This window comes from Hippopotamus amphibius, chromosome 1 (genome assembly GCF_030028045.1).
Source record: "Hippopotamus amphibius kiboko isolate mHipAmp2 chromosome 1, mHipAmp2.hap2, whole genome shotgun sequence".
Taxonomy (NCBI): domain Eukaryota; kingdom Metazoa; phylum Chordata; class Mammalia; order Artiodactyla; family Hippopotamidae; genus Hippopotamus; species Hippopotamus amphibius.
Genome location: NC_080186.1, coordinates 14,609,289 through 14,627,523, shown reverse-complemented (window position 1 = coordinate 14,627,523; position 18,235 = coordinate 14,609,289). Strand labels below are relative to the sequence as shown.

Here is an 18,235-nt window from a genome sequence, read left to right as displayed (position 1 = left end):
GATGGTAAATATTAACGGATACGATGCACAAGTTATACACTGGTTATCAACGTTCTTGAGAAATGGAAATCTGGTATTTACTATTTGATTAGGCACCTGGCCTTTCCAAACTGACATGTGCTTCAACTCTGATCCTTTGGCTAACCCTGTTAGAATAACAGCTCTTCTGTGTAGATGCATACCCTGCCTTGAGGGAGGAAACACAAAGCCTGAGAAAAAAGCTTAGGTTCAGGCCGAGGTTGAGGGAGAAAAGGATTCTCCCTAGAGGTTCCCCTCATATGTAAAGTTATGTTGCTCTGGCTTGTCCATAAAGGGAATGGTACTATGGCCTGAAACTGAACTTAATATGAGAGCCTTGGAGTATTTTGTCGGGAGTACAGTGGCCATTCCCTCACTGAACTGCATAGTTGATAAGTGCATTTAGAATTGTTTCTGCAGGCTGCAAATGCTTTGATGTGCTGGTTAGAAGCGTTCATGATACCTATGGAATTGCCTCCATATATTCAGTAGAGGACTTCGCTGCTGGTGCAGTGGTTAAGAATCCGCCTGCCAGTGCAGGGGACATGGGTTGCATCCCTGGTCCGGGAAGATCCCACATGCCGCAGAGCAACTAAGTCCGTGTGCCACAACTACTGAGCCTGCGTCCTGCAACTACTGAGGCCTGTGCCCTTAGAGACCGCTTGCCCCGCAACAAGAGAAGCCATCACACCACAACGGAGAGTAGCCCCTGCTCACCACAACTAGAGAAAGCCTGCATGCAGCAACGGAGACCCAATGCAGCCAAAATAAATAATTTGTTAAAAATCCTATAAAGAAAGTGTTCTAAATGTCAGTAAATCAAGCTCTACTTTCTATCCCATTCAAACCCCAAAGATTTTAGGTGTCTGTAATAATCACATCACTGCTTAGAGGCTTTGGCATTTAGACACTGCTGGTATTTGTTGTCCCCTAAACTTTGAAATTGATCCTCCTGCTGCACAGTGCATACCTTTTGAGCTAGTCTGTTACTAGACTCTAACAAATTGTCTTATTTATTTATTTATTTTTTATAAATTTATTTATTTATTGGCTGCATTGGGTCTTCATTGCTGCACACAGTCTTTCTCTAGTTGCGGCCAGCAGGGGCTCCTCTTCATTGTGGTGCACGGGCTCCTCATTGCTGTGGCTTCTCTTGTTGCAGAGCACGGGCTCTAGGTGTGCAGGCTTCAGTAGTTGTGGCACATGGGCTCAACAGTTGCAGCTCGAGGTCTCTAGAGCGCAGGCTCAGTAATTGTGTTGCAGTGGTTAAGAATCCGCCTGCCAATGCAGGGGACATGGGTTCGATCCCTAGTCCAGGAAGATCCCACATGCCTCGGAGCAACTAAGCCCATGCACCACAACTTCTGAGCCTGTGTGCCACAGCTACTGAGCCCACATGCCTAGAGCCCACGCTCCACAACAAGAGGAGGCACCACAATGAGAAGCCCGCGCACAGCGAAGAGCAGCCCGCGCACAAGGAAGAGTAGCCCCTGCTCGCTGCAACTAGAGAAAGCCCGTGTGTAGCAACGAAGACCCAACACAGCCAGTAAAATAAATAAATAAATAAAATAAAAAATAAAATAAAATAAATAAAGTACAGTTGACCCTTGAACAATGTGGAGGTTAGGGGTGCTGACCCGCCGCACAGCATGTAGCTTATAATCAGCCCTCTGCATATGAGGTTCCTCTGTATCCAAGGTTCCCTCTTCTGCATCAGAGATTCTACCTCCTCAGATTCAACAAAGCTTGGGTTGTGCAGTATTGTAGTATATACTATTGAAAAAAATCTACGTCTAAGTGGACCTGGCTATTCAAACCTATGTTGTTCAAGGGCCAACTGTAGTCAGAAGGTTATACATATTAACCTTATACTCCTAAGATCTGTATTTAGAATGTACACAACATAATCTGAGACTTAAAAATTCTATCTTGATTGATTCAGGCAAAGATCATCAAAAGATGAAACCATAAGGTGAAGGGTTGATGGGAACCTTGCTTGGAGGGAGCAGGCTGATACCACACGAACCCACTGTTTGATCTCAGCGTTGTCAGGAGTGGGTCAACCATGAGGTTGTGTCTCCCTGATGTGATGCATCAGGAAATATACAGCACCATTGATGAGCATTCTTACCAAAAAAACCCCCAAAAATCCCAACCAACCAAACAAACAAAAACAACCAGTGAACTAGAACTAGAATATAATCTAGCCATTTAGCACTAACTTCCATTTGATAAAAAATGTGAGGAACAAGCTAAATGAAACTATGACTATACAAAAAGAATGTGAGGCATCCTATAGCCCAACAGATAGGTCTCTTCCATAAGCAAATGCATAGAAAGGGGTGAGAATGCTGAAATTTAAATAGACTTTTGCTGAAGTTTAAATACAAGTTTAGGGCTTCCTAGGTGGTGCAGTGGTTAAGAATCCGCCTGCCAATGCAGAGGTCACGGGTTCAATCCCAGCTCCAGGAAGATCCCACATGCCGCGGAGCAACTAAGCCCGTGTGCCGAAAAAAAAAAAAAAAAATACAAGTTTATTTTTTGGTCTGTTAGTATAGTCAACTATATTGACTGATTTTGAAATATAACAACCAAATGTAATGGGTAAATCATGATTGATCCTAATCCAAGCCAACTGAAACTTTTTTTAAAAACAATCAGGGATAGTTGAATACTATGGATGTGGTATTAAGTGACACAAAAGAATTGTTCATTTTTTTTAAGTGTGATAATGGCATTGTAGTTATGTTAGAAATTGCCTGCTACAACGCACGCACACTGAAATATTGGTATAACTAGTATCTCCAGCACAACAAAAAAAAAGGGGTGAGAGCAGCCATCATTGCCTGGTTACCAATCTTTGGGGGAAAGTTTTTTCACTGTTAAATATAATGTCAACTATATATTTTTTGTATATGCCCTTTATCTGTTTGAGGAAGTTCGCTTTTCTTTTAGTTTGCTGAGAGTTTTTTTCCCCTCCTTCTTCATGCATAGGTATTGAATTTTGTTAAATGCTTTTTCCACATCTATTGAGATGATCATATCGGTTTTATTTTTTGGTTTGTTACTATAGTCAACTATATTGATTGATTTTCAAATATAAAGCCAACTGTATTCCTGGGATGAAATCCACTGAGTCGTGATGTATTATCCTTTTTATACATCACTGTGTGACTGGGAAGAGCTAAATGGGACTCCATGTTGGATCTGTTTCTTTGAATTTAACCTTTGCTTTTCGTTGCTTTTGTGATTATAACCACATGTAATGGCTTAACTCAGGGAACCCTGCCCCTCTGCCTGTATGTAAAACAAAAGTGCCTCTGATGAGCTCACAGGCCGACAATCTGACCCCTGCCCATCTCTGAACGGCTGCAAGAAAGAAGAAATTAACACATCCCCTCTGAGAGGCTGGTCATTCCTGGAGATGTTTTGCAAGACTGATGGCCCTTTTACTTTACTTCCTCACAGCCGCTCCCTCTCTGATTCTATAAAAGAAATTGGCATCCAGACCCAGATAAGATGATTTTTTGGAGACAATCTTTGCCATCTTCTCGGTCTGCCCCCTTTCCAAACAAAATTGTATTCCTTGCCTCAACACCTCCTCTCCAATTCATTGGCCTGTCATGCGGTGAGCAGAGCAAGCTTGGACTCAGTAACAACTGTACTCGATTGCACAACGGTTTTTGTTTGTAGGTTCATGAAGATTAATGGGGTGTAGTTTTTGCTGAGTCATTCAGTAAGTGTATATTTAACTTTATAAAAACCCAGTTATCTGTTTAAAAGGTCAAACATGAGAAAAAGCCCTTTATATTTATCCTTACATTTATCATTTCCAGCACTCTTCATTTTTCATGTGCAAATCCAACTTTTCTTCCCTCTAAAGAATTTTTTCAAATATTTGCTATAGTGAAAGCTGGCCACTATGAATTCTCCCCAACTTTTGTCTGAACAAGTCTTTATTTTGCTTTCCTTTTTGAAAGGAGTTTTCGCTTGGGTATAGGATTTGAGGCTGACAGTTCTTTTCTTTCAGTATTTTAATACTGACGCTGGCTGAGCCTTTGGCAAGACCCCAGGAGAGAACCACAGAGCCCACCTCTGGGGCCTGCAAGGTGGCGGGACAATTCCGAGGGCACTTCCTCTGGGCCAAGACCTCATTTTAGGGCGGTCAGCCCTTAGGAGAGTCCCCTCTGGAAGAACACCGGGACCCCAAGACCCTTCAGGGAGCGGGGAGCCGCGCATCCTTTCATCTTTCTCGCGCCCGGCCCCGCCCCCAACGCCGGTGGGCGGGGCCCGATTCCCCCCTCCCCCCCCCCCCCCCCCTTTAAAGCGGCGGCTCTCCAGGCCTCTTGCTGCCTTCGGCTGCGCTGGATCTCGGGTTGTCTTAGTCTCCCGTCGTCGCCATGTCCCAGTTGGTGTCGCCCCCACGGGCTGCCTCGGGCTCCCGAGCACGGCCCGCCACCGTGCTGGGAGCCATGGAGATGGGGCGCCGCATGGACGCGCCCACCAGCGCAGTGGCCGTGCGCGCCTTCCTGGAGCGCGGCCACACCGAGATAGACACGGCCTTCGTGTACGCCGACGGCCAGTCCGAGCGCATCCTGGGTGACCTGGGGCTCGGACTGGGCCGCAGCGACTGCAAAGGTAACGCCTGGCCCTCGGGCCCCGGCCCTCTGACCTCCCGCGAGCCAAGCATCGTTCGCGGCCAGGACCGACAGCTTGGCTCCGCTCCCGGGGCGCCGACCTCCACGGGCCACCCCGCAGCTCTGTGAACCGCCCCGCCCCGCTCTTCAGGCCCCGTGCACTTCTAGCCCCGGACGGCCGGACAGTGCTTTGTCTTGACTCTTTTCCTCTCCTTTTCCCTCCCCTCAGCCAGGTCCCAACTCTGGTCTAGCCTGGAACGACTTGGCTAGACCCTCTCGGGGGCGCTGAAAACGGAGCCTGGCGCTGTGCAGGTTTTGCCCCCTTTCCCTCCCCCGCAGGTGCCGGGTGCAGTCTTGATCTGCAGGAATCCTGCCCCCATCGCCCTGGCATTCCTTGGCACAGTGCCGGCTCCGATTTTGGAACTAGCGGGGATCTGCTTCCTCGTTGCTCTGGGCGGTAGACTGCTCCGTGGAGCGCCCGGGGCGCCGTCCAGTGGGAAGTGCCTCACGTTTCACCAGGGTGGCCGCGCCTGGGAGCCGCAGGAGCTACGGGCAGTAGCTGGGATGGGGGCGTGGAAGCTTTCCCGAGTCTAACTGCCCTCTCTGCGCCATCGAAGGGAAACTGATACTAACCCACTCCAGGGAGCTCAGAGTCTAGAGATGGCTGGGGAGCCCAGAAAAGGGACCACTTCCTGGGAGGGGACACTGCAGAACACTCGGAAAATGGAACGACAGACCTTGAAGAACTGATAGTCTTCCAGGGCGAGTAAGAGGAGAAAGGGCATTCCTGGCTGTGGTTGTGGGCAGTGAGTGTGCAAAGGCAACGAGATTTGGCAGCGTGGAGGGCGTTGGAGCAGGCAGATGTAGCCGAGGGGAGGGTTAGCCTATCGGGATAGGGGAACATCCCTTATCAGTCTGATGCCATCTGAAGTGCTTGTCACGTGCCTGGCAGGCGCATGATGGGGGCTCAGCATTGCTAGCTGTTAATGGTGGTAGTGGTGGTAGTATCGTCAGCGCCCTGTGCCGTCTTTTACTTGGAGGCTCCGCAGAGTGAAGGGTTTCACAGCGCGGTAGATCTGGAACAAAACGTGAATACACATGCATCTCATCTCATATGCCTTCTAGATCACCCGGCTGCCTCTCTGTGACAACTCTATTCTTTCTTTCTTTTCTTTCTTTCTTTCTTTTTCTTTCTTTCTTTCTTTCTTTTTTCTTTCTTTCTTTTTAAATTTAATTTTTATTGAAATATAGTTAATTTACAATGTTGTGGTAGTTTCAGGTGTACAGCAAAGTGATTTAGTTATACACATACATATATATGTATAACTATATATATTCTTTTTCAGATTCCTTTCCATTATAGGTTGTTACAAGATATTGAGTATATAGTTCCCTATGCTATATAGTAGGCCCTTGTTGGTTATCTATTTTATATATATGAGTGTGTCTATGTTAATCTGGAATTCCTAATTTATCCCCCCACCCCTTCCCCTTTGGTAACCATAAGTTTGTTTTCTGTCTGTGAGTCTAATTCTGTTTTATAAATAAGTTCATTTGTATCATGTTTTTAGATTCCACATAGAAGCAGTATCATATTTGTCTTTCTCTGTCTGACTTATGATCATCTCTAGGTCCATCCATGCTGCTGTAAATGGCATTATTTCATTCTTTTTTATCGCTGAGTAATAGTCCATTGTATATATGTACCACATCTTCTTTATCCATTCATCTGTTGATGGGCATTTAGGTTGGTCTTATTTCTGATTGCTTTTCCTTCTCTAACTCCTCCTTCTCTTCCCTCCTTCAGGCCCTAACTAGCTGGGCCAAAGTTCTTAAATCTCAGATCTAAAGTTACTGTCAAGAAGGGGTGGGGCTGAGGGGGAGGAGGTGGTGGAATGGAAAATTCCAAATGAGAAGCCCTCCAACCCTCCAGCCTGCTCTCTCCCATCTCAAGGGGTCTGGCCTGCTGAGGTGACTTTCCAGGTGTGAGTTGTGCAGAGCGGGTCCTCCCCTCACCCGTGAGTCCGGCCACCTGGCATTCTTAATGGGGGTGGGGAGAACGGTATTTGACTCACACAGGGGGCATAACACCAGCCTTTTCTCAATGGGATATTTCTCTGATGGAAATTTCCTGCCTTTCTGTCTCTGGGGCCCCAGTTGAAACCTCTTGCATCTCTTTTCTGAATTCCTGCCGCAGTTTCTTTGCCATTTTCTCTGTTTCCAGACCTGTCCCTGAGGTTCTTTGTCTGTGCTTCATTCAGGGTCATCTTTCAAAACTGCAAAGCTGACCACTTGCTCGCTGGCTGAAAAGTGTTCATAAAGTCTCCCTGTAGCCTCCTGAAGTCAGATTCTAAGGGGTGCACTCAAGGCCCTTTGTATCTGGTGTGTGGCCCCTTCTCTTGTCTCATGTCCCGCCCTGGACCGGGTGTTCTAGATCCATGGGATCACAGGTGTGGCTCCTCACACGCCAGGTTCTTGCCTCTGGGTGGTCTCTGACTGCCCTTGGAGGTTCAGATTCTAAGAAAGCCTTCCCTGAACTCCCAGGGCTCCTCCCCTGGCTTGTGCTTGTCCCCGCCTCTCTCACTCTGTAGTGGCCCCTTAGATTGTGCGTCCTTGAGGGCAGGGATCCCGTGCTGGCGTACCTCAGCCAGCCCTGAGCGCCAGGCATGGCACACCCAGCTGTCTGGTAAATAGTCATCATAGTGATAACATTAGCAGCTCGTCATGAGCAAATCTGTCAAAGTTCTGATCAATCCTCAGGGCCGTCTGACAAGGTAGTACCATGGTCGCTCTCAATTTACACTCGAGGAGACTGAGGCTCAGAGAGGTTAAATAACTTGGTCAGGGTCACAGAGCTTGAACTGGGAGGGCTGGGGTGTGAACCCAGGTCTGTCTCTTAACCATTACACTAGATCCTCTGCAATGTTTGGTAAACTGACCTGAACTTCCATGTCTCTCCTCCCAAAGTGAAAATCGCCACCAAGGCCAATCCATTGGATGCAAACTCTCTGAAGCCTGACAGCCTCCGGTCCCAGCTGGAGACATCACTGCAGCGGCTGCAGTGCCCCCGAGTGGACCTCTTTTACCTGCACCTGCCAGATCACGACACCCCCGTGGAAGAGACGCTGCGCGCCTGCCACCAGCTGCACCAGGAGGTGAGAGCAGCCCCCCTGCTCCTCTCCTTGGCCTGTCGTTGCCCAAGAGAGTGGAGGCTCCCAGACTGTCCCAGAGCAGAGCTGGGGGCAGACCCCACTCCCAGGGTCCCCAGCCCAGTCTCCCCTTTCCAGTGTTCCAGGCTGTCGTGGCTTCTGACCTTGGCCTCTCCCCCGCAGGGCAAGTTTGTGGAGCTTGGCCTCTCCAACTATGCCGCCTGGGAGGTGGCCGAGATCTGCACCCTGTGCAAGAGCAACGGCTGGATCCTGCCCACCGTGTACCAGGTGAGGCCAGGGCTGCGGGGCCTCGTCTCCAGGGCGCCTGCCTGCTGATCCCAGGTCCTCTTGGCCCCTCCCACTGCCCCTGTGCCCTCTCCATAGCAGCCACTCCCCTGCTCACAGCCTGTAGGTGGTTCCTGGGTGCCCGCAGCCCGGCCAATAGGCAGCCGCTCTGTCTGGCCCTGGCTCCCCTTCCTGCCTGCTTCTCGCTCTGCAGTCAGCCTGGAACTGTGCTCCCCTTTCTCCCTGGAGGGAGTGCCCAGGTCTCACTTAGATGACTCTCCCTCTGGAAGGCTTTCCCGAGGGTCCAGTGGAGCCTGAGATCGCAGGTCCTCCTCTTCTCCTCCTCATTCATTCAGCAGATGTTTGTGTACCTACTTGCTGCCAGGCACTGGCGACAGAACTCCCGAGTGTGTGTGATCGCCTGTTCTGTTGCTTATGCCCGTTAACGCTCTGCCTCACTGTTGCATCGCTGAGGGCAGCAGCTTTGTCCTTTGGCTTGCGGCTGGAAATCCAATATCCAGGCCATAGGCGGTGCTCAGAAACGTTGGCCGAAGGAATGTGTGTTCCTTGGGCGTGAGCCCTCTCCACCAGCGCCACTACGTATCTGCCCTGATTGTTAAGGTCTGAACTGGGGGTTCTCCACGGGAAAACCTGGGGTCCCGTGCACCCTCTCCAGCTGGCCCTTCTGCCTGCAGGGCATGTACAACGCCATCACCCGGCAGGTGGAGACAGAGCTCTTCCCCTGCCTCAGGCACTTTGGACTGAGGTTCTACGCCTACAACCCTCTGGCTGGTATGGGATATGGGCTGCTGTGGGGACAGGCTCTTCCTGGGGCTGAAGGCTCTTCCTGGCCCTGTTTCTGCCTATTCCCAACGCGGGGGATGCCCGGCCCCAGACCTGGGAAGCAGGGAGGGGTTTGACAAGAGGCCGGGCTGCGTCCTCCATCCCTCCTGGGTCCCCCACCATCACCCCCACCTCCAGTCCAGACAGCCTCTGGGGGCAGTGCCAGGAGATCTGATTACAGCCTTCCCACAGGGGGCCTGCTGACCGGCAGGTACAAGTATGAGGACAAGGACGGGAAACAACCTGTGGGCCGCTTCTTTGGGACCACCTGGGCTGAGATCTACAGGAAGCGGTGAGCTGGGGATGTGCTGCGTCCTGGCGGGAGGTGGCGTGGGTCCCCTTAGTCTGAAATGGGGAGTCCCTGGGGCTGCTGTTTTGGGCGCTAGGACCTCTCCCTTGCGCCCAGATCTTGGCCCCTGGATTCCCACCGGCTTTACTGAAGAACCCACCCCCGACCCCTAAAATTTCCCTAGTGTCTCTGGGGAGTGATTGGGGTCCTAGATTGGGAATGCGTGGAGCTCTGGACTTTCTGCCAGGTCTGTAAGACTATGTCTCTTCCCTGGGAAGAGCCTACCCGCTGTCCACAGCGGGAGGAGGAACCTTGGGTTGGGACTTGGGAATCCTGGGTTTGATGCTGGCCTGTCACCTGGGGCAACTGAGTGTAAGTTTTGTAAACTCTTGGCAATAAAACTGTCATCAGTGTCTAAAGTTATAGTTGAACATCTGTTGGGACCAGACTTCTTCCCTTCCTTTTTTTCACTTTTGAAAGTTTGAAAAAGTTATCAAAGTAATGCCCACAGCTAAAAGCAAGCCCTTTCCAAGTTGCATTCCTCAGAGGTGATGCTTTTTAAACTCCTACAGCTTTCTTTCCCTCTGGCATTTACGGTGAGATCTCTGATGTATACACTGTATTGCTTACTCCTTAATTCATCAAATTTAGACGTTATCTGTGGACTGCTAGAAAGTTCCTAATCTTTCAAGATTTATAGAAGCTGAGCCTCCAAGGCTCCAATGCTATTTTTGTTGAAATGGCCCAGGACTTTTTAACCAGCAGAGTATGTAATATTTGGAACCGTCCTGTGTGCACTGGTGCAATTTAAACCCTAATCCAGCTGCCCACCCCTGCCAGCGTTTCTGATTGTCTGGCCTGGTTTAGGAGCCATTGCCCAAAGCAGTCTCTCAAGGAGCTTGTCACACCACCAGCCCCTGGGCCTCACCCCTGGAGGATCTCGGTAGATGGCTTTCATCTTCTCTGCTCTTTTTAGTTGACAAAGCATGGCAGGTGCATTATCTCCTTTATGTTTTGCACTCACTGTGTGGGACTGGCTTGGGGTGTCTTTTCCCTGAGCGGGTAAGTGAAGGCAGGGGACTGATACAAGGCCAGAGTTAGGACTGGAGCCAGGACTTGTCCTGTGACCCTGGGCACGCTGGTGTGGTGCTGTAGCCTCTCTGGGGCCCTGATTTGGGAGGCTGTGTTGTTTGCATCTGGTGGGCACGTTTAGTGCAAGGATCCTTGCCCCCTGCATCCTCACTGTGCCCACCACTGGGCGGAAAGCACCCTGACAGGAGGCCCAGAAATCCACATGCACCCTGCTGCTCAGGGAAGTAAACTCCCCTTGAGATACTGGTCCCTAAACGCCTCAGGGACCACCACCCTGTAGGTACCCCATGGTCCTGACCCCTGTCCCACCCTCTCCACCTGCCCAGCTTCTGGAAGGAGCATTACTTCGAGGCTGTTGCCCTGGTGGAGAAGGCCCTGCAGGCTGCGTATGGCACCAGTGCCCCCAGCATGACCTCAGCCAGCCTCCGGTGGATGTACCACCACTCCCAGCTCCAGGTAGGAAGCAGGAAGTGAAGAGGGTGATGTGATTATTTGGTGATTTTTGAGATTACTCCTTTTCCTCTTCTGGAACTTCTCCACCGCCCAGGTCTTTCGGGTGGTAATCCTGTTCTTATTGAGTGTCACATTACAAACACTATTGCCCTAGAAAATATACTTATTCCAATTTTACAAATGAGTAGACAAGTGAAGAGGCTACTTCACTTGACCATGGGTTCATGAGATAGGGCAGGGATGTGTGACGCTGAAACCTATGTTTTTTCCCCATTAGCATTTACCTGTCTCTGGCTGCCCGCTCTGCAGAGGGCAGCTCTGTGTACCTGGCAGGGCTGCCCTCTCCCTGCTGTCCTGCTCTCCCAACACCTTCCTCCAGCTTGGGTGTCATGTGCTAATGGCGCCTCTTTCTTGAGCCCCCGTGAAGTGCCAGGCCTGAAGCAAAATACTTTATACAAAATTTTAGGGAATTCCCTGGCAGTCCAGGGCTTAGGACTCCACACTTCCAATGCAGGGGGCATGTGTTTGATCCCTGGTTGGGGAACCAAGATCCTGCATGCCGCACCCCCCCTCCCACCCCATTCCCACAATCACCCTGCAAGATAAAAGAAGCCTAAAGCCTAGAGAGGTCATGTGCCTAACCCTGGCCTGCCCAGCTGCATGAGTCTAGGGAAGCAGGGTTTTAGAGCTATTTGAAGGCAATATGAGTTCTTTGTGGAATAAGATAGGCTACAGACATCGGATCTCAGGTCTTGGCAGGGGCAAGGCTGCGGAGCAGGGGGAGTGTGTGCCTGGGGTGACTGGTGCACTCGGGTGTTGACGTCTGGCCGTCTCCCCTTGCAGGGCGCCCACGGGGACGCCGTCATCCTGGGCATGTCCAGCATGGAGCAGCTGGAACAGAACTTGGCGGCTGCTGAGGAAGGGCCCCTGGAGCCGGCCGTCGTGCAGGCCTTTGATCAGGCCTGGCACCTGGTCGCCCATGAATGTCCCAACTACTTCCGCTAGGCCTAGTCCTGACTTGGGGTGGCAGAGGGCACACTCTGTCACCTCTTTTATTCTCTCACCGTTTTGACCTTAAGCTGTAGCTAGTTCTTTCCTCATAGTCCCAGTTCACAAACTGCTTATTTCCTATGTTCTTGTGAATACTCTCAGCTGCCTTCATTATGTGAAAAGCCCGGGGCTGCATCTACCTGAGCATTTCCTGTCTGAATAAAGAGACACTAACCTGGCTGGAGCCCAGGCCCCAAGCAAACCTGGTGAATTTGTTTCCTCTGCAGCCGGAAGGCTGTTTCCCATCCTCCCACCAGCTTGGTGAGAAGGGGGCAGGAGTAGGGATTAGTCTTCAAAGGGCAGAGACAGTGAAAGGGTCTCCCAGCCTCCCGCCCTGAACCCAACCTGACTTCTCCACAGCAGGGCTGCAGATGGCCCTCAAGCTTCTACGTGTGACAGAAGAAAAGAGGGCCGTACACCCCGAGGTAGATTTTCTCTCATTCAGAATGACCTCATTAAACACAAACAGAACAATCTGGGCAAAACCCTACCACAGAGAGCCACCGCCCAGGAGAATAAACCCTGGAGGCTGTGGGACATCTTCTACATTCAGCTTCAGTGGTGGCTTTATTCTTGTCTCAGCTAATGCCTCCTGTCTTCTGGTCACCCATAAGATTCTTGGCCTTGGTTGGGCGGGGGGCAGGGGAGAGAATAGAGAGAAGAGAGTAGGGGTAGGGGCCGGCAGCCTGCCTGTCTTCCTCAGCAAATCCCAGTTTCAAGCTAGGGGCACCAAGGGCCAGAGGAAAGAAGGCGGTTCCTCTCGCGCCCGCAGAGCCGCCTGGCCGTGGTGGTCACACAGGAGCCAGTGCTGGACACTGGCTTGAGGTGAACAAAGAATCCTGGGAGTCCAAACCAAAGCCCAAACCCAAAGGCTTTTTTCCTAAGAAAAGTCCCTTTTGCAGGAGACCCCCTGCTGCCAAAGTTTCATCAATTATAGAAAAGTAGTCGTCCTGGTCACCATCCCTTGTGTACACGCACAGCAGAACACAGGGCTGCGGCCTCCGAGGGCAGGGGCAGCCCCACGGGCTCCAGTCCACACAAGGCCCGCGGGCCCGGCAGCCCCGTCATAAGTGCCCATCAGCTGTCGTCGTCTTCCTCTTCCTCTGATTCTTCTTCCGACTCTTCTGGCGCGCTCTCTGGCAGGTCCTCTCCCATCTGCTGGAACCTCCCGGACTGGGCATCCCACATGTATTTGATGGTCACCTTGAATTCAGCCATTTCATACCCAAAAAGCTTCTGTAAGGAGCAAAGGGAACCAAAGGTCATGAGGAGTGAGTGGGGTCAGGAGTCTGCGGCCCCTCCCGCCGCAGCCTCGGATGCCGGGGGGGTCGGACTCACCAGGACGCGGGCCTGCTCTGGAGTCAGCACGTCGCCCTCTTTGCACACCTCGTAGTCGGACAGCAGGGTCACCACACCTGCAGAGAAGGAGGCCCGCAAGCAGTTACACTGCACAGAGGCCTGTGCACAGCTGGAGGGACCAGGTCGGCCCCCCGCCCCAGCAACTGCAGCAGCACCAGGGCACGGGTTTATCAGCAAGTGTTCAGCTGCCTAGGAGGGTTTTCGGAGGGGCAGTAACTCCTCCCTCCTTCCTGTCGCCTAACCGCTGCATTCTAGCTGTAAGTTACTGTCCACATTCACCCCAGCTATCACGTGGGCACTCTCAGCCCCGTTTTCACAGGAGAAAACGGAGGTCTGCAGAAACAACCTGCTCAGCTGGAAAGGGGAGGCTGGGTCGTCCGGCTCGGAAACCTGTGCTCTCGGCCGCTAGGCTGTGACCTTTCAGCTCTCGGACGTCCCTGTACCTTTCTTGAGGGCCGTGGGCAGGCCCAGCTGCCGCAGCTGCGGCTCCATGGAGTGGGGGAACTGCTCCAGGGGCCCCGGGTCCAGGCTCACGGTGAAAGTGGCTTTGTTCCCAGCCCGGGCGTAGTCCATTTCCGCGTACTTCGTGAACCACCTGAGGGGAAAGAGGAGTGGCAGGAGGGCAGGTTTTCCACAGGCCCATCTGCCTGCCTGAAGTCAGGCTCCGCCTGGGCCTCCCCTCCCCTCCCCATCCTCCTGAGCTCAGCCAGGAGCTCGGGGCTGGAGAGAATAGACTCAGTAACAGGGTTCCAGGAACCAGCGCTTTCTCGATGCCTCCACTGTACGAAGTTCTGGATTATTCCTTCCCCAGAGATCTTGCCGACCTTTTCCTTCCCACTGCTCCTCCAGAGCACTTACTCGTTCACTTCCTCCTTAGTGCGATTGGTGAAAAGGAGACCAACTTCACCCCTCAACTTCTTGCTGACCTACAAAACCAAAGTGGGGTGGGGTCGGGCACATTAGAGGAGTGACTCTCAACTGGGGACGATTTTGCCACCCCGGCCCCCAACATTTGGCAACACCTGGAGACATTTTTGGTCACAGCTGGAGGGGGGTCTGGAGGTTAAAGGAGAACTGAGCTTTAAGCTGACCGCTGGGCCAGCCAGATGGCTGCAGTGTGAGTCATGTGAGAGCAGGGGAGAAAGCAGCCTGGCCTTGGCCCTCTGCATGAGGGCCTGAGACTCACCTGATGGAGGTTGTCTTTGTACTCATCAGATGGGCTTCGACCCAGGGCTACCATCATCACTTTGTTCTTGCCAAAGAACATCCTACGGAGAAAAAGAGAGGTCCATAAAGGAAGCGCCCCGCTCTGCCCTCACTTAAGTGCAAACCGGCTCCAGTCCCAGGCTATTTTGTGGCAGGAGGCGTGGCCAGAGGCTCCCACTTTTCCAAGCAGCCCTGCCCGCTGTCGCCAGCCCAGGGTCCCTCTCATTATTTTCCTGCACAGACCCTGACACTCACAACATTTTGTCTCAGCCCACTGTGAGCACATTTGGATATGTGGAAGAGGCCCATTTAATGGTCTGAACCAGAGCTGGCGGAATGTTCCTTAAGGGACCAGACCCCAGGGTTCAGGGAGCCCCTTCTCCTGGAGGGATCACTCCTCAAATACTACCTGAGCACTGCCCTCCCCAGTGCAAGACCAGCTTCAACAGTTAAAAAGCGCCCTTCAGCAGGGGTGGGGGTGTGGTACTTTGTCGTTATTTAGGTGCTACCTATTTGCTAGCAGCCTGGCCCCTCTGCACTCGGGCCCTCCTCCCACTGCCCGCTCACCGGCTGTGCTTCCAGGCGCTGCGGATATCCTTCAGCTTGCTGTTCCTCATGTTGGCCACAGAGAAGATGAAGAGGTACTTGTATGTGTCCACACATTTCCGAAGCTGTGGGACAATTCATGGGGCTCTGGAGTCCAAGGGGCAGCAGGGGTTGGGCAGTACCCTGGCCTTAGGTGGGAAAGAGGCTGCTCCAGGACTCTTACAGACATGGGTGTTTAGAGCCTCTAACCTGGTGGTTTCCTCCTAGCTAAGACGCAGGTCAAGAGCCCACTCTCTTCCCAGTTTCCGACCTACTGTGGCCACCAGTGCAATCGACCACTTCTCTTTGCTTTGTCCAGTAATTGTTGACGACCTAGAAACTTAGCTACGCACTAGGAAGGCTCCTGCTATGTGGAAACACATGAAGTTTTGTTATTTACTCATAAGGGGAGCCGGCTCATCAGCCCCTCGGTGCCCATGCTGCTGGCCGCAGCCACGACGAGCAGGTCTCCAGGAAAACGGCATCTCTGTGCAGGAGGAGCCTCCGCTCTCACCCAGCCTGCAGCCGTGAGGCAGTGCAGACAGTGGGTTGGTGCTATGACCCACATCTGCTAACTCCCTGGCTTTCTGACATCAGGCAGACTAACAAACCTCTGCAAGCTTCAGTTACCGAACTGCAAAACAGCGATACCATCACCTCGCATCTACCTCACAGGGATGTTTCACACATGAAACAGTGCTGTGTGGGGCAGAGTAAGGGCTCAATAGAGCTGGAAACCATCACTACGGGAGTTTTTATTGGTGCTGCTGCTGGAGGAAAAAAGGCAGGATCAGCACCTTGCTGTTGTTGTTTTTTGGTTTGTTTTAAAAACAGTATGTTTCCCTGACAAACAGCCCTACACCCACCTTTATAAACCAAATACAAGGTGTGGGGAAATAAAAAGAACAAGCTCTTACCTCTTCTATCAAGTTCTGTTTCAGTTCCAAGCCTTTCTTGGCAGTTTTGGTTAGGGAAACTAATACAAAGAAGAGAAAGGGGAGGTGATGAGAGACAAACCTGGATGTCCTGGAGACTCTTTCTTCCCCGCTTTGGTAGCCAGCTGGACCAAGCCAATCTGTGCAAGGGTACCAAGGCTTTCATGGCCACCACTTCTGGCATGCAAGGCTGCTCCCAGGGTCCTCAGAGTGCCTACCTTTAGCATTCCTGAGCCTGAAGATCCCTTCACATCTTTCCAGTTACTTAGACAAACTAGGTATTCCTTAGCCTCTCTGAGGCAAACCTAAAAATCCCTACTGAGGTGTGGGGGGCGGCCGTGTTCTTGCTCTGGGGGTGTTTCCAGTGGCAGACCAGCCTCCTGGTTGAGACAGGTCCCTTTCTGCTCTTGGCTGTGGTGCACAGAGACCATCTACAGCTGCTCTGTGCTGTGGAAGGATGAGTCTGCGGACGACATCTCCTCTGCTACACCTCGTCTTGCAGTTGGGACCCGTGCATGCAGCAATGCCTCTTTGGGGAGGGACAAGCACTTCTTCTCTAACAACAGCTGGGGCCCAGTTTGCCCCTTACCCAGAAGGGTTTGGCATTTGCCAGATCTGAGCAAGGCTCCCTCCACAGAACCCAATTATTCCACAAACGCTTATCAGGGTATCAAATGCAAAGCCCTGGGTCCTAGGAGGGGACCGCTTCTTATTCATCCCGCCTGGCACTCAGTCAGTCCCTCTTCATGAAGCACACATCCAGAAAAGTAATCACACCCGGCAGGCGAAAGTGTAGCTCAGGAGTGCAAACAAAATACCGTTGCCCATTTCCCACCATCTCCACTGCTACAACTGTGGACCTGGCCAGCACCACGCTCTCTTGGATTACTGCTGGTCTCTCTGTTTCCACCCTTGCTCACTGCCCCTGCCTTCCCCTGTCTATTTTCAACAAAGCCACTAGAGTGATCTTTTAAAAAGTAAAGTTGAACCCCGTCATTCCTCTACTCAAACTCTCTCCTCCTGTTTCATCTGGGTGTGAAAGCCAATTCCCTGCAAAGGCCTTTCAAGGTCCGCACACTCTGCCCAATTCCCTCTCTGTCCTTTCTGCTCACTCTGTTCCAGCCACGCTGGCCTCTTGCCCCAGAATATGTCAAACATGCTCCTGCTTCAGGGCCTTTGCCCTTTGTGTTCCCTCCTTGGACCTCCACCCTTCCCGGTAACTCCATGGGTTGCTTACTTCCTTTCATCAAGTTCCTGCTCATTTGTCATCTCAACAGAGAGACCTTCTCTGGCCACACTGTACAAAAGAATGTCAATTTCTCTTTCTCTCACTTTGACTCCACGGGACTCATCAGTTTCTGAATTCATTGATTTGACTTTTGGTATCCTGGGAGGATATATTTCCCATAACTAAAATATTAAGCTTGATGCGGGCTCTAGGCCTTCTTTGTTGTAAATGCTGTATCCTTCAGCGCCTAGAGACTGCCAGGCCCCTAATTAGTTGAGTGAATGTGCTAGAGAGCCGGGGTGAGAGAGACGCACCATAGTAGAGGTAGTCAGGAATACTCTCTTAGGAGGTGTCCTACGAACCGCTACCTGAGAAAAAGCCAGCTGTACGAAGACCGGAGCACAAGCATGCCAGGCAGAAGCAACTTCAAGTACACAGGACCAAACTCAGGGATAAACCCGGGCTGAGGGAAAGGCGGTAGGGTGGGGGGAGCGCGGAAAGCTGAGAGAGAGAGGCTGAGGTAGGAAAGGTGGGCCAAGGAGAGATCGGGAGCAGCCTGGGTGCTCAGAGGCTGTTCCCCGGCCAGTTGGCCTTGGACAAATTCTGGAAGCCTGGCAAAGCCGTCTCCGCTCTCGGACCCGACCGGGCTGCAGCCCCCTCCGGTGCTTGCGGTGCTCCTGCTGCTCGGAAACCTCCAACCATCCCAGCTCGCAGCGAGCCCTCGCGGAGGTCCCGGCGTCCCACTCCGTCCCCCACCGCAGCTGACAGCCAGCCCGCGAACTCCCATCCGGGTCCCAAGGCCCCCTGCGCTCACCTTTCTTGTCGCGCTTGGATTTGGGCATCGCGCTGCAGCCACGTGCGGCGGAAGACGGTGCTGCCTGTTAGGACCTCGGCGGCGCGGGGGCCTCTGGGACTGCCCCCGGGGGCTGCCCTTGCACGTGCCTGACCCAATCTGCGAGCAGGCCCGCCTCTCCTGGCCCGGCCGTCGCCCGCCCGCTTCCTCGCGTTTCCAGGGCGACTTCCCGCGCGGGCAGGGGATCCCAGGGTCCAGAGCGCCCCACCGAGGGCTCCGCGTGCGGTCCCAACTCTATGGTTCCGCGGGGGCG

At 52.4% G+C, this 18,235-nt stretch overlaps 2 protein-coding genes across 3 annotated transcripts; one reads left to right on the top strand and one right to left on the bottom strand.

Annotated features, from left to right (window-relative positions):
- The first annotated feature begins 4,352 nt into the window (after positions 1-4,352).
- LOC130830733 (aflatoxin B1 aldehyde reductase member 3) lies at positions 4,353-12,018 on the top strand. The gene is made up of 7 exons (XM_057698020.1): positions 4,353-4,656; positions 7,623-7,810; positions 7,988-8,092; positions 8,785-8,881; positions 9,125-9,224; positions 10,640-10,769; positions 11,610-12,018. The coding sequence occupies exons 1-7, from the start codon at positions 4,419-4,421 to the stop codon at positions 11,769-11,771; spliced, it is 1,020 nt and encodes a 339-aa protein (XP_057554003.1). The 5' UTR covers positions 4,353-4,418; the 3' UTR covers positions 11,772-12,018.
- Positions 12,019-12,078: 60 nt separating this feature from the next.
- Positions 12,079-18,221, bottom strand: MRTO4 (MRT4 homolog, ribosome maturation factor). 2 transcript variants are annotated; one of them, XM_057698032.1, is made up of 8 exons: positions 17,944-18,221; positions 15,884-15,942; positions 14,949-15,052; positions 14,362-14,443; positions 14,034-14,101; positions 13,619-13,770; positions 13,155-13,231; positions 12,079-13,052 (listed from the first exon to the last, which is right to left on the bottom strand). In XM_057698032.1, the coding sequence occupies exons 1-8, from the start codon at positions 17,969-17,971 to the stop codon at positions 12,894-12,896; spliced, it is 729 nt and encodes a 242-aa protein (XP_057554015.1). In that variant the 5' UTR covers positions 17,972-18,221; the 3' UTR covers positions 12,079-12,893. The 2 variants fall into 2 exon arrangements, with proteins under 2 accessions (XP_057554015.1, XP_057554022.1); XM_057698039.1 differs by lacking the exon at positions 17,944-18,221 and adding an exon at positions 16,120-16,179.
- Between the last annotated feature and the right edge of the window lie 14 nt (positions 18,222-18,235).